The 13,205-nt window shown below is 39.0% G+C and overlaps 1 protein-coding gene across 1 annotated transcript in view; it reads left to right on the top strand.

Annotated features, from left to right (window-relative positions):
- The window catches only part of GPC4 (glypican 4), a 113,528-nt gene that overhangs the window by 72,989 nt on the left and 27,334 nt on the right, over positions 1-13,205 (top strand). The window contains exon 2 of the mRNA XM_054471389.2: positions 2,109-2,267. Within this exon, the coding sequence (XP_054327364.1) occupies positions 2,109-2,267 (159 nt within the window). The remainder of the gene's footprint in view (positions 1-2,108; positions 2,268-13,205) is intronic.

Genomic DNA, 13,205 nt, shown 5'->3' with positions numbered 1-13,205 from the left:
ATTTTAGCTTATAGCAATCTTTAAAAATTTTATTTAAAGTCTTTATTATGAAGTAATTCATTTAAATCATCCTATGTGGGTTCTCATTCTGAGCATTCCAATTCATTTTCTATAGGGGGTATGAGTATAATATGTATTATTTAATATAGCGACAGCACTGTACTATTTGGGGGCCTTCATATTGTTTTATGTGTTAAGACTGTAATGGAGGGAACCCTTACCTCAACCCTGAAACCAGGAGACAACTGAATCTTTCTTTGTTAATTATGTGTCCCAATACCGAAGGCCTGCTGTGAACTTGTTAAGCCAGTGAAGAGGGAGTTTTGCTTTTGGTTGTAACAAAGGTGTTTCCATAAAACCGAGCCTTAGCAACCCCTCTTCTGTCACTAACGAGATCGAAGATATTCTGCAGCCTCACAGCTCTAAACTTGACTACACAACCTTTTTTTTTTTTTCCTTTTTTTTCTGTTAGTAGAATTATTTATTGACCACGGTTTTCAGAAATGCCAAAATAAACTTTTAGCAGTTTCTGGATGAGGAAGTTATTTGAAGATTGTTGCTCTTTCTGCCTTCCTTACATGGTCCTTTAATGCTGCATACTCCCGTTTTTTGGGAGCAGTAACATTCTCCCTACTTTTTAATTGCCAGGAAGGAAGAATGATCGGGAACATATATGATTATATAATTATTTGCATATGTGCAGTTGACAATCTAGTGTTAGTCAAATAAATTGCCAGCTCAATTTTATCTGAAATACCCTGCTACCCTAAAGCTGCTTTGATATCTCCATTAGGTGAAGCCCTATTTCCTGTAAGTACACATGGCCAAGAAGCAGCAATGGCCAGCTCATGGACCATTTCGTTTTCCATGATTAGTGTTGTTTGAATGATTAGCTTTTAATTCCCCATCCCTTTGTTGATTGGTCACACTTACCACTGACAGGTTCACATGTCTTCAGTATACTCATTCCTGAGTTCCTCAGATCATCTCTCTTTTCAGACCCCTTTTGACTTGCATAGAACATGGACAGCAATAGCAGAAGGAACAGTGAAAGTCAATCCTTGTAAACATGTGTACAAAATTATACCACACCAATTAATATTGGACAGACTGAAGTGATAGTAGCTAGTGGGGTTTATTTTTGAGTGGCATTGCATCTTGTGGTCATTATAAGGGAAGAGACATTGTCTCTTCAAAGCACAATTTTGTTCTGTGACAGAGGAGAACAAGGTGGGAACTCTGGGGCATATAGAAAAAACCCCCCGCCCAACCCTCACCTCCAAACTGCAAGCCAAATGCAGTTGGTATAAAGGAGGGAGATACTTCGTGGGTTGGGTTGCTGTGGAGTGATGTGTCTTTGACATTTCCCTTGACTCTTGGGGCTGCATCACTACATAAAGGCGTTTATTGGAAGTTGGTCTATACTGAGATGATGCTACATACACAGAATCATAGGGTAGATATAGTCTCTGACATCTGCACAGAATACATTGGATAAAAAAAATCTTAAGGATTGAGGATTACCATCACCCTTTTGTGATTTATCATAGGCTCGGATTATCTAGCATAAACCCCTATAGTTTCCTCTTTGCTGACAACCCTTGAAATGCACAAATCCCTTTGTTTCCCCACAGTATAACTATTGCACATGTATTTGCTCAGTTTTTGGCTGTTGTCACGTATTTTATAAATCATTCGTCATCAAGGACAGTCTCTCTTGGAGTGTAAACTCCCAAATCTGGAAAAACTGTGTCTCGTTTGCATGACTTCTGCAGTATTTAGCATAGAATATGAGAATCTCTGGGAATTTATAAAAGAGACTTTAGTTGACACGGAATATTATATTGTTTATTGACTACACCAATTTTCCTGTTGGTTTAGCCATCTCTCTGATTGGAAAGTTCTTTTGCTTTTTGGAGAGGGCTTTATTATTTTATTTTCTCAAAAAGGGAATGAATATTTTTAGACTTCCTGGAACTTGTTAGATACACATGATGCCTGGGCCTTTGCAGGAGCCTCACAGGTTGAAATGAACCTAAATCAAACCCTTCCCTCTTGGACTTAATGAATGATGATAGACATTGACTGTCCTACTTTTTATCTTGCAGGTGATCATTTGAAGATCTGTCCCCAGGGTTCTACCTGCTGCTCTCAAGAGATGGAGGAGAAGTACAGCCTGCAAAGTAAAGATGATTTCAAAAGTGTGGTCAGCGAACAGTGCAATCATTTGCAAGCTGTCTTTGCTTCACGTTACAAGAAGTTTGATGGTATGTTATTCAAGTCATATGTAAGAACCGGCAGTTAGGTCTGTACTGTAGCTTTTTCACAGCTCCTCTGCTCCCTCAGTGCTTAAGTTTTCTCCCAAGATGTTGTTCTTGTTGGATACCAGAGACAAGTTTACCCTGTAGCTTTATGGCTAGAACACTTCTGGATGCACTGGAATCTGTATGGTAGGCATTATGGAAATATGATCACAAGGAGCCAAAAAATAGATTAATTTAACTTAAATGTTTTGATTTATTTTCTTGGGTGAACACAGAATAGTGTTGTTGACGCAAGTCCCTTAAAAAAAAAAAAAAAAAAAGACCTCCTAATAAAAAGCAGGCATCTGAAAACTGTCTTAGTCAAAATAAAGAGAATGTACAGATGCTGGACTTCAAATTAAATTTAAAAATGGATCCCCAAAGACAACTAGAATTCCTAAAAGTTTTGCAGAACACAGGCAGGATTAAAGTTCTTGAGTTTCCATGCAGCAGAGACCCAGAAGTAGCTATTTTACTATAGTCTTCATTAAGCTGGGCTCCATCCAACCTCACATTAGCTGAAGCTCTGGCATAGTCTTTCCATGTAAAAGCCACGACAGAACCAATTCTAATCACCTATGCCAGATGTGGCTTCTTACAGGCACACTTTCTCTTAATATTGAAGAAATAGCCAATATGAGCCAATTGAGAGTGTACTTTGATCCTATCTGAACAATGGTACAGATAACAGACTTTAAAAAATAGAATATGGAGTCCAAAACACCTCAGGATTCTTTTCCCTCGTGCCGTTCACTCAGTTTGAAGATTTTTATGAAGTAGATTTAGTTTTAAGAGGAATGATTTCCTTTGTGCCTGCTTTAAAGGCCATTCTAATTACATAGTACCTTTGAAGCATGCTTTTCTTGACATTGTGTGTGGTGAAGAAGTACAAGACAAATTTTCTAGATATGAAATGTCTTTGAGTATTTCTGCAAAGGGCTTGTTACCATGGTGAGAAAGTTAGACGAAATTAGATTTCATATAGCTGATAAGGCAGTCCTCAGTTAAAGAACAGGTTGTATTTCAAATGTTGGCTTTGAGATGTGTTATTTCAAACTTATGGCCAATTTAATAAGTGTTAGGTTCCCAGGTGAGACCACAAAAGCGTATTTAATCTATAATGTAGTTGAACTAAAACACTATCTATGTAGTATGCCGTTGATCCTACCCATTTTTTCAAACATGCTATGTGCAAAATTGTGTCTTAGTTCTATCACCTTTCCCTGGATGAAAGGGAACAATTTATATATCTATATATCCTTCTTATTACCCATATCCCCCTACATATATGCTGTAGCTGTTAAAAGTATTTAACAGTATGTTAATACCACGTGAAAATGGGTGTTATTGGCAAAATCTATCATTAGACCTCCCCTGTCTCTCCTGATCACTGAATTATTATTATTGAAAAGAATGGTGTTTTCTTGACCATGGCATTTCTCATTCAAGATAATAACCTAAGCCTTTTCTTTTACTTTGGGGAGAAAACTTAGAAAGATAATTAAATGGTCATTTTTGAAAACTTAAGATGTTGGTATTTAAAAATCACCACTTAGGGGCTTCATAATGGAATTTAGAAGGAAAAAAAAATCTGCTCTTTAGAAATGACTCTCCCATTGGCAGCACAATGTAGTGGAGATAAAGTTGTTTCCAAGTTCCAAGGTCTCCTACTGCAAGTCACCTCATTTGTTGTTAGACTTGTATCTTCCTGTCAGGGAGCCCACAGTCATTGCCTATGGGCCTACTGGTTTAGCTATTCTTTTCCCTTCTCGCTCCCCATGGTTTTATAGCACTACTATGATTCCAATGTGTAGTGTTTTTTTGTTGTTGTTGTTGTTGTTTTCTTCTTAAACCATACAGAGAAACTTTATCAGTAAGTGTTAACATGTGTTTTTTAAAAAGGATAGAAAAACAGTTTTTCTTGCTCTTCCCTACCAGGCTTCACATTCAATAAATATGTTAACACTGTGCCTTGATCAGTTTCAAAACTTTAATGATTATGAAACTCCAGTGTTTTTTCTGACTTCAAATTAAAATATGGCATAGGCTGGGCATGGTGGCTCATGCCTGTAATCCCAGCACTTTGGGAGGCCACGGCGGGCAGATTGCTTGAGCCCAGGAGTTCGAGACCAGCCTGAGCAATGTGGTGAAACCCTGTCTCTACTAAAAATACGAAAATTAGCCAGGAGTGGTGGTGTGCGCCTATGGTCCCAGCTACTTGAGAGGTTGAGGTGAGAGGATCACTTGAGCCTGGGAGTTCAAGGCTGCAGTGAGCCAAGATCACGCCACTGCACTCCAGCCTAGGCAACAGAACAAGACCCTGTCTCAAAACAAATAAATAATATAACATAAAATACAGCATAGACAATAAAGTTAGGGAACACAGATACAAGATTTTTTTTTTTAATAGGTAGTAGCTGAAATGTACTTGATCTGGAGATCAATATACTGGAATGCTGGAATACTGGAATGCCAGAATACTTTGCACATTTTCTCCATGTTAGGTTACAGAAACAATGAGATAATTTTATATGGTAAAACCTTAGTTGACTGGTACCCACCAAATCATAGTCCCCTAGTGGGTGCTGCATTGATTGACTAATATTTTGTTTGTTTGTTTTGAGATGGAGCCTTGCTCTGTTGTCCAGGCTGCAGTGCAGTGGTGCAGTCTCGGCTCACTGCAACCTCTGCCTCCTGGGTTCAAGCGATTCTCCTGTCTCAGCCTCCCAAGTAGCTGGGATTACAGGCACACACCACCACGCCCAGCTAATTTTTGTATTTTTAGTAGAGACGGGGTTTCACCATTTGGCCAGGCTAGTCTCGAACTCCTGACCTCAGGTGATCCGCCTGCCTCAGCCTCCCAAAGTGCTGGGATTACAGGCATCAGCCGCCGCACCTGGCGATGATTGACTAATTTTTAAGGCTGTCAGTTAGGACTTGCCAGTAATTCTCAATGCCTGCCGATCCAAGGGCATTGGTTAACAGGCTATAGGATATGTCTTGACTCTCAGAAATTCAAGGGTGGATGCTTTGGTCAAAGAATTATCCAAACTATTATAATAGCTAAACCCTGGTTCTTGGTGTGAATTGAAGAGAGAAAGTTGGGCAGACTAAAAAGATGGTGGTAGGGAACGAAGATGGAGCAGTGAAGTTGCACAGAGACAGCTGGGAACATATAGTAAGGAAATAGTAAAAGGACACGTGGAAATAGTATGGGTCAAGCAACTTCAAGGGAGTACCTTTTGTCATCTGCAAGCTTACAGTGTAAATTCAAAGTGGTGACCTTGACCCCAGACAACTTTGTCTATCATCAAAACCTGTCTATGTCTATGAGATACCACTTCTTTCTAAGGTAGAAATAATTACTTTTAAAGTAATTATTGAAAAAAAAATAAACTTTTCAACAAAAATAAAGTTTGGGGGCTTGTAGAGAGTTAGTCTTCTGTTACCGGAAATCATCCCATTATCCCAGTTTTCCATCATTCTTCCTGAGTTGACCCTGGTCAGGGTTCTAGTGCCAGCTCTGACATTTTTAGAGTCATTGGATTTGAGAGATGAGTCCCTTCTCCAGTTCCCTTACCTCTAAGGCCCTTTTTTGTTCTGTACTTTTAATTTTCTATCGTTTGCACATCTCAAGAGACTGTACGGTCTATATCAGTTTTTAAGATATAAACTTGTGTTTGTGTGTGTGTGTGTGTTCGGATTTGGGTGAAGTACAAGAGAACACTTCCCCTCAAAAATTATCAGATTTCTTATATTTTAAATCTATATCACTGAGTTTAAAGACTGGCCTCTGTGTTTTTCTATGCTGTCATTTTTTAAACCCACTTTTTAACTTAGGATGTTTAATACCAGAAATCTATATTCTGCTGGAGACATAGAGCCAGATTGTGGTAGTGACAGAGCTAGCTGCTCCCCCTCTTGGCCAATTCTGGGAATTTTTTGATAGTAGAGCTGCTAATTAACTTAGCTGAATCAGTCATCTCATGAATATGCTAATCACATACTTAATTCTGGAGGGAGTTAGTGAAAATTGCTTGGCAAAGGGAATAGAAATAGAAGTGGGGCATAATCCGTGTTTTGGGACCACAGCATAAAGATCCGCCCCCAAATGCCTGGCATTTTGTGAGAAAATAGTTGTTTTTAAAAGAAGCATAGTTAAAATCCCAAATAGGTTAAGGTGATTACAGCTGCCGTGTTAAATGTATTTCTGAATGACATACTAAAAATGATGTTATAGCTATGAAGTAATGTCATTGCTACATAACTGCCTGTATCAAACTGTAGATATTCTGCATGTTTAAAGAACTAAGGAAATGGATGTTGTCTGATGCTAGTCTATTGGGAAAACTCCTTTAGTTTGTCATTTTTAGAGCAAATTTAATAACTTTGGATGGGAGGCAGTGCACAGTGAATTATCATCCTAGTTCTGCAGTGAACCCACTGTGACTGACCTGGGGCAATTAAACGAGTCTCAGTTTTCCCATCCATAAAATGAGGGGGTTGAGCTAGATGCTCTCTAAAACCCTTTCAATTCTACCAATTCTGTGAATCTTTTAAACATGTGACTAGACCAGCTGCTTTAGTGAAAGGCCTTACAAGATGTTAATTAGCCGTCTGTATGGTACCCTCTATTTTCCCTCTATCATTTTTTAACTCTCAGCTACTTTCACCAGGTCTTTGAAAAACCCTCCCATGAGCCTGAAGCTTGTTAACTTGAATAATAGTAGAAATTTTCTGAATTAGCTTAAAACGCACACAAAAGAAATAATTGTCTGTCTCATCTATCTGCATGGGCCAAGTGTAAACCAAGCAGTTACCCTTCCCTTAAGCCCTAAGGCCCCTTGTTTCCTATCACTTCACAGAGGCAGGGCACCAAGCACTCTTCAGACTTAGTAGAATCTGCGTTTTAATCACTAACTGCAAATTTTCTGTAGTTCATATTAGCCATTAACCAGTGCAGAGGCTCAGTGAGTAGGAGGCATTAAAATTTATATGCCCATGAAAGGCATGACCTCAGTGGAAGCGAGCTGTCTGCTAACCTTAAAAGACAAATATGTCCAGATAAGCTTCATGGCCATTGACTAAGCTGAAATTTCTGGAATTTTCCTGACTCCTGACTTTAACTGTTTTCTACCTATATAGATAGATTATTGTCGTTTATATAGCCACACTTTCTAAAGATCCCCTGAGAGGGTTTTAGATTGGAAAAAGTCTAAAACATCCTCAAAGTAAGTGTGTCATAGATATGCATAGCATAATATACAACATTGATTGGTTTTTAATCCTCACCTCACATTTCATTAACACATTAAAAAAAAATCATTGCTTTCTAAAACCTCTGCTATAGTACAGCGGGCAACATTTCATAGGCTGAGTAGCCTCGAAAGTACAGAGAAAGACGTGAGGCCTTCTGGCCTTCCTGCAAATGCAGTGTTTCTTCCAGATTATGCCAGTGGTCTCCGATTTAGTTTGAAAGCACTGCTACTCTTTCCTTTATGATTCTATCTTCTTTTCTTTCCATATGAAAGAGACTAAAAAGCCAGCTACTTTTGCTAATTCTTTTATAATCTCTCTGTGAAACTTGACCAGAATGAGCCACCGCCAGCTTACTGTAATCAAATCAAAAGCTCAGACAAAATGCACACATTTCTCTATTGACAAAGGTTTTCTGCATTTTGAGTTGTTATCTGAAGTGTGACCAATTGTGGCTGTAGCATTGGCTATCTCATCGGATTGAAAATGCATGTGCAGCTTCTACAGAGCCCAGAGCACTTTAACTTTGGGCCTCTCCTATTAGCTTTGACTTCTTCAGAAGGCATGACATCAGCAAGAAGCAGTGGACCTGTCTGGAGGGAAGTAAATATATAGAAGAGCTTCAAATGGATTGCTTTTATCAACTCTGTTGGTTCATTGCTCTTTGGGCCTGGGAGTTTGGAATGTTGTTCATCACTGCCTGCTCTACTTCTATGTGTCTGTCTGTCCAGGCAAAGAACAGGGCTTAGTTGATCTAGCACTGACTCCAACCGATTGACTGAGAGAATTCCCTATGCAGACAGGCTTCAGCCCTTTCTTGTTCATTGTCCACACCCATCTTCATCACCCTCTCTCTTGAAAGAATTAGCAGAGCAATGGAAACTCTTGTAATAAATATGACTCTAACAGCAAGGATGGTACATGGACACACCCTTTCTGCAGATAGATTTGGCAATGTGTCAGTAGTTTTGAATATGTTCATACTCATTGATTTAGTAATTCCACTTCTGGATGTGCATCCCAAGGAAAGAAAGATCTGCATAAACACTTATGTACGATGTTAATAGGATGTTCATCACAGCATTATTTCTAGTGGTAGGAAATTGGAAATAAGCTTGCTTGCCCCACAATGATTACGTTATTCTCCATCCATGTGGTGTCATTGTATGCAGTCATTAAACATGATGCTTCTGCTGGGCGCAGTGGCTCACGCCTGTCATCCTAGCAGTTTGGGAGGCCAAAATGGGTGGATTACTTGAGGTCAGGAGTTTGAGACGAGCCTGGCCAACATGGTGAAACACCATCTCTACTAAAATACAAAAATTAGCCAGGTGTGGTGGTGCACGCCTATAATCCCAGCTACTCGGGAGGCTGAGGCAGGAGACTCGCTTGAACCAGAGAGGTGGAGGTTGCAGTGAGTCAAGATCGCACTGCTGCACTCCAGCCTGGGTGACAGAGCAAGACTCTGTCTCAAAAAAAAAATGATGCTTCTGAAGAAGTTTTAATCACATAGAAAATGCTAACCATATAGTGTTACATAAGAACACGGTGTAAATACATTTTTATTTCAACCACGTAACAACATGTATTTTCATAGGAAAAAGGGAGGAAGGAAATTTGATAAGCCATTGTTACTGTCTTTTAGCAGTGGGGATTATATTTATATTTTCTTCATACCTGTCCATATTTTTCAAGTTGCTATAATGAGGAATACTTTTTAGGAAAAAAATTATATATTTCTTTATGAAAAATATGGAAACTGCTTTGGTGAAGTTTTAAAATAATGTTTTTCTTTTTATTAAGTATTACAGTGCTCACCATAGAAAATTTGGAAAAGTAGAAAAATACATCAAATCCTCCAGTGGTTAAATACAATGAAGGGAATAAAGGGAAATAAAGTTAATTTTGAAAGCATGAAGGTATATCACTTTTCTGATTATAAAATGTCACTGAAATATCTGGGGGAACAAAATCAAGAAAGATAGAATGAAAAAAATTATCCTTGATCCCCAGCACCCAACCATCACTCTTGTATTTACCTCATCTTTTTGTGTACATAGATAATGCATATACATACATGCAAATTGGTATCATAATGATTTGCTATTTCATGTTCTGATTTTTTTTTTTTTTTTTTGAGACAGTCTCACTCTGTTGGCCAGGCTGGAGTGCAGTGGCTCAGTCTTGGCTCACTTCAACCACTTCAAGTGATTCTCATGCCTCAGCCTCCCAAGTACCTGGGATTACAGGTGCATGCCACCACACCTGGCTAATTTTTGTATTTTTAGTAGAGACAGAGTTGCACCATATTGGTCAGGCTGGTCTCGAACTCCTGACCTCAGGTGATCTGCCCACCTCGGCCTCTCAAAGTGCTGGGATTACAGGCATGAGCCACTGTGCCTGGCCTGATTTTTCTCTTGACATTAGATTATTAACAGAGATGTGTATTTGAAGCTATATGGTACCTCTCTGACTGATCCACATAGAGGTTAGTACATGGAACACTTGCAATGGCTCCTTCAGCTCGCTAGCTTACTTATACGTTTCTGAAACCTTCTCTGGGCATTTCTGAATGCACAGAACTCTAGGCATGCTAAAGCCAATTGCCTAGCTGGTACTGAGAGTGCCCTTAGTAGAAATGGAATGATGCCCAGCAAAAGAGACCTTACAATACTGAGTCTGTGTCCCTGGCCACATTAGCCAAAGATGGGGGCCATCAGTAAACATTGTATTTATTCCCTTGGAGCCTTAGCATTCAAAATGTGTTCACGAATAAAAGCAACTTTGGGAAGAAAGGCTGGTCTTATTTTGGCAGAATCCCCTAGTACTCTGTGATATGCTAATAGCCCCTAATAAGAGCTACAGCTGGTGATTGGCCTGTCCACCAAGGAGCAGCCTGTTTTTTTTGTTTCGTTTTGTTTTTCCTTAGACTTAGGGTCTCACTCTGTTGCCCAGGCTGGAGTGCAGTGGTGTAATCATAGCTCACTGCAGCCTTGAACTCCTGGGCTTAAGCGATTCTCCCATCTCAGCCTCCCTAGTAGCTAGGACTACAGGCATGCAGCACCATGCCTGGCTAAGTTTTTAAATTTTTGTAGAGATGGGGTCTCACTTTTCAGGGTGGTCTAAAACTCCTAGCTTCAAGCAGTCCTCCCACCTGGGGCTCCTAAAGTTTTGGGATTACAGGTGTGAGCTGCTGCACCTGGCCAAGGAGCAGCATATTGATTTCCTATCAACTGATAAACATAAGTTGAGTATATGATCTTTTGGTACACCAGCCTTAGCAGGCACTTTTAGAAGAGTGAGATTTTGCCATGCTCGAGAAAAAATGCCTGTTTAAAAAACAAACAAAAAAATGTATGCAGACTTTATCAAAAAAGCAAAACAGGAGGAGATAGTGATAAATCAAATTTCAGGTTGTCAGTAAAATGCTTGCTGCTTTTCCTTTTTTTCCTTACATTTTTATATGCTTATGTTTGCTGTTCTTCATTAATTACTTGATCTTAGGTGAAAGAGTCGATGAATGTAACTCTTTAAATTTTCTTAGAAGTTAGAAAGGTATGATTTGTAGCATTTACAAGGAGGCTTCTTTTTTCAGCACTTCTGTTGATCTAGTAACTTAATGTTTGCATGCCACACCAGGGTTATGAAATACAGCATTTATAGTAAGAGAAAAATCAATCCTTATATGTAAAAGGCAGCTTCCTAATAATGTAAATACCAGGTGGTAATTTATAGCACCAAAAAAAAAGGATCAAATGAAAAGGGCCCCAATCTCTTAAGGTTATGGGTTAATTCTAGAATGCATTCTGGTTCATTAATCAATAGCCAGTTGATTGTTTATAAAGGAGTAACTAATGTGGCATTTAGTAGCAGAACTGGAGGTTCTTTGGCCTATTTCAAGAATTTTGAATGTTTATTTGATGCAAGACAAGTAGCTGGGGATAGAAGTTCCAGAAGTACATGATGTTCTTCTCTTTCTTAAAGACAGGATATTTACATAGAAAACTTTCATATGGAAAAGTTTTGTCTTTTCACTCTAGTTTTTCCCATGTTAAATTAATACTACTTGCACTTAGAATGATTAGATTTTAGAACTGGAAAGTACTTACACTTCCCTAGCTCAATCCTTATACCAAGTGGACTTCTGGCAAAGAAGGTAGTATGCAAATGAAATACATGAGTGGGGGATGTTGACCTGCTGATTAATTCTTATTTTTTATATGTGTGTGGTGTGTGTATGGTATTCTCTTGTTTAATATAATGTACGCTCTCTTCTCAAGGGTGAGGTTTCCCCATTCCCTATTTTTCACCCAGCAGTCACTCCCACCCTCATAGATGTCTGGGACATTTCACAACCTTTGAAGGTAGAACCATTAAGCATTTCCCTTAGGATAAACAGTTCCCAATTTTATAAGGCCTTGGGTCTTGTTAGAAGACCTCCAGCAGCTTTGGCTTCATTTATGTCCCCTCAGATGGATAATGTTTGACTCCACTAGGAAAGATAAAAACCAGTCTTTAAAGATTTTTTTAAAGGATTGTAGATACAAAGAAACTCTAAGAGTGACAACACTATTATCTCACATATTAGTAATAATGTTTATTTGTTGAGCATCTACTTTATGCCAAGCATTATCCATATGAGGTGAGTGATAATAGCCCCGTTTTATGGATGGGATAAAAGAGGCTCAGAGAGATTAGGCCTTTTGCCCAAGCAAGGTCATACAGTCCCCAAGTGAGAGATCTGCTGTTTTTCCCACTGTGTCCTCCTGCTTTAGATTCATAGCATGTTACAGTGTTTATTTCCATCCTGTGTTGAGTGGCCATTCATGAGCTCAAGGAGTAGCAGCTGCTTTATCTTTAGAACGTATATACTTAAGCCTTCAAACTGAAAATTGAAGGGGAAGTAAACGCTGATCACAGACACTATATTTCAAATCCTTGCAAACCACCACCTCTCAAACTTTCTTTCAGACACCAGTAGCTTTACTTAAAACAGATTCCCTGAGCAGCATTTTTACATGAATACAAGCAATTGCTGCACAGATCTAACTTCCAATTTGCTTGGCTTTTGATCGTTGTGGAATCCTGGTTTACATTGCTCTTGGCTGGTTCTCTCTTAGTCACCAAGTGTATTGTAATTAGTTTCAGGCATAATGATTATGAGCAGTGATTGCTAGGTGTCTAGGGCCTGTACAGCTCTTCTTCAGCAGTTAAGATCTGACCCTGATTCTGAGTTCTGAGAATGATTGAAAAAAAAATGGAGATGAACATTGCAGCGATTACTGAAGTTGCTATTGATGGCTGTGGACCAGGATCTGAATGGCTAATTTATGCTTCATTCCTCATTGTAGAAGTAAATGTCATGGGAATAGAAAGGAGGATTGGGGATGTGAAAGAATTATGCAAGAACATGCGAGCTGCTAGTTTAATAGGAGGAACAGATGCAAAAGGATTTTTTTGTCCTTTCTAATAGCAAATTATTATGCTTTGGTTGATATTGTACCTAATTGCTATGAATTTTAGAATTTAAATGATGTCTGCCATCCTTATGAGGTCCCTTTGAGGCAAAAGGCATAGGTAGAATAGTCCCAAGCAACAGGGCTAGTGAGAATCTATCTAAAAAGAAATGAGTCTGGGTCTTCTGGA

The sequence above is a fragment of the Pongo pygmaeus genome, chromosome X, assembly GCF_028885625.2.
Source record: "Pongo pygmaeus isolate AG05252 chromosome X, NHGRI_mPonPyg2-v2.0_pri, whole genome shotgun sequence".
Lineage (NCBI taxonomy): Eukaryota > Metazoa > Chordata > Mammalia > Primates > Hominidae > Pongo > Pongo pygmaeus.
The sequence above is the reverse complement of the archived record's forward strand: the minus strand, read 5'-3'. Positions and strand labels throughout refer to the sequence as shown.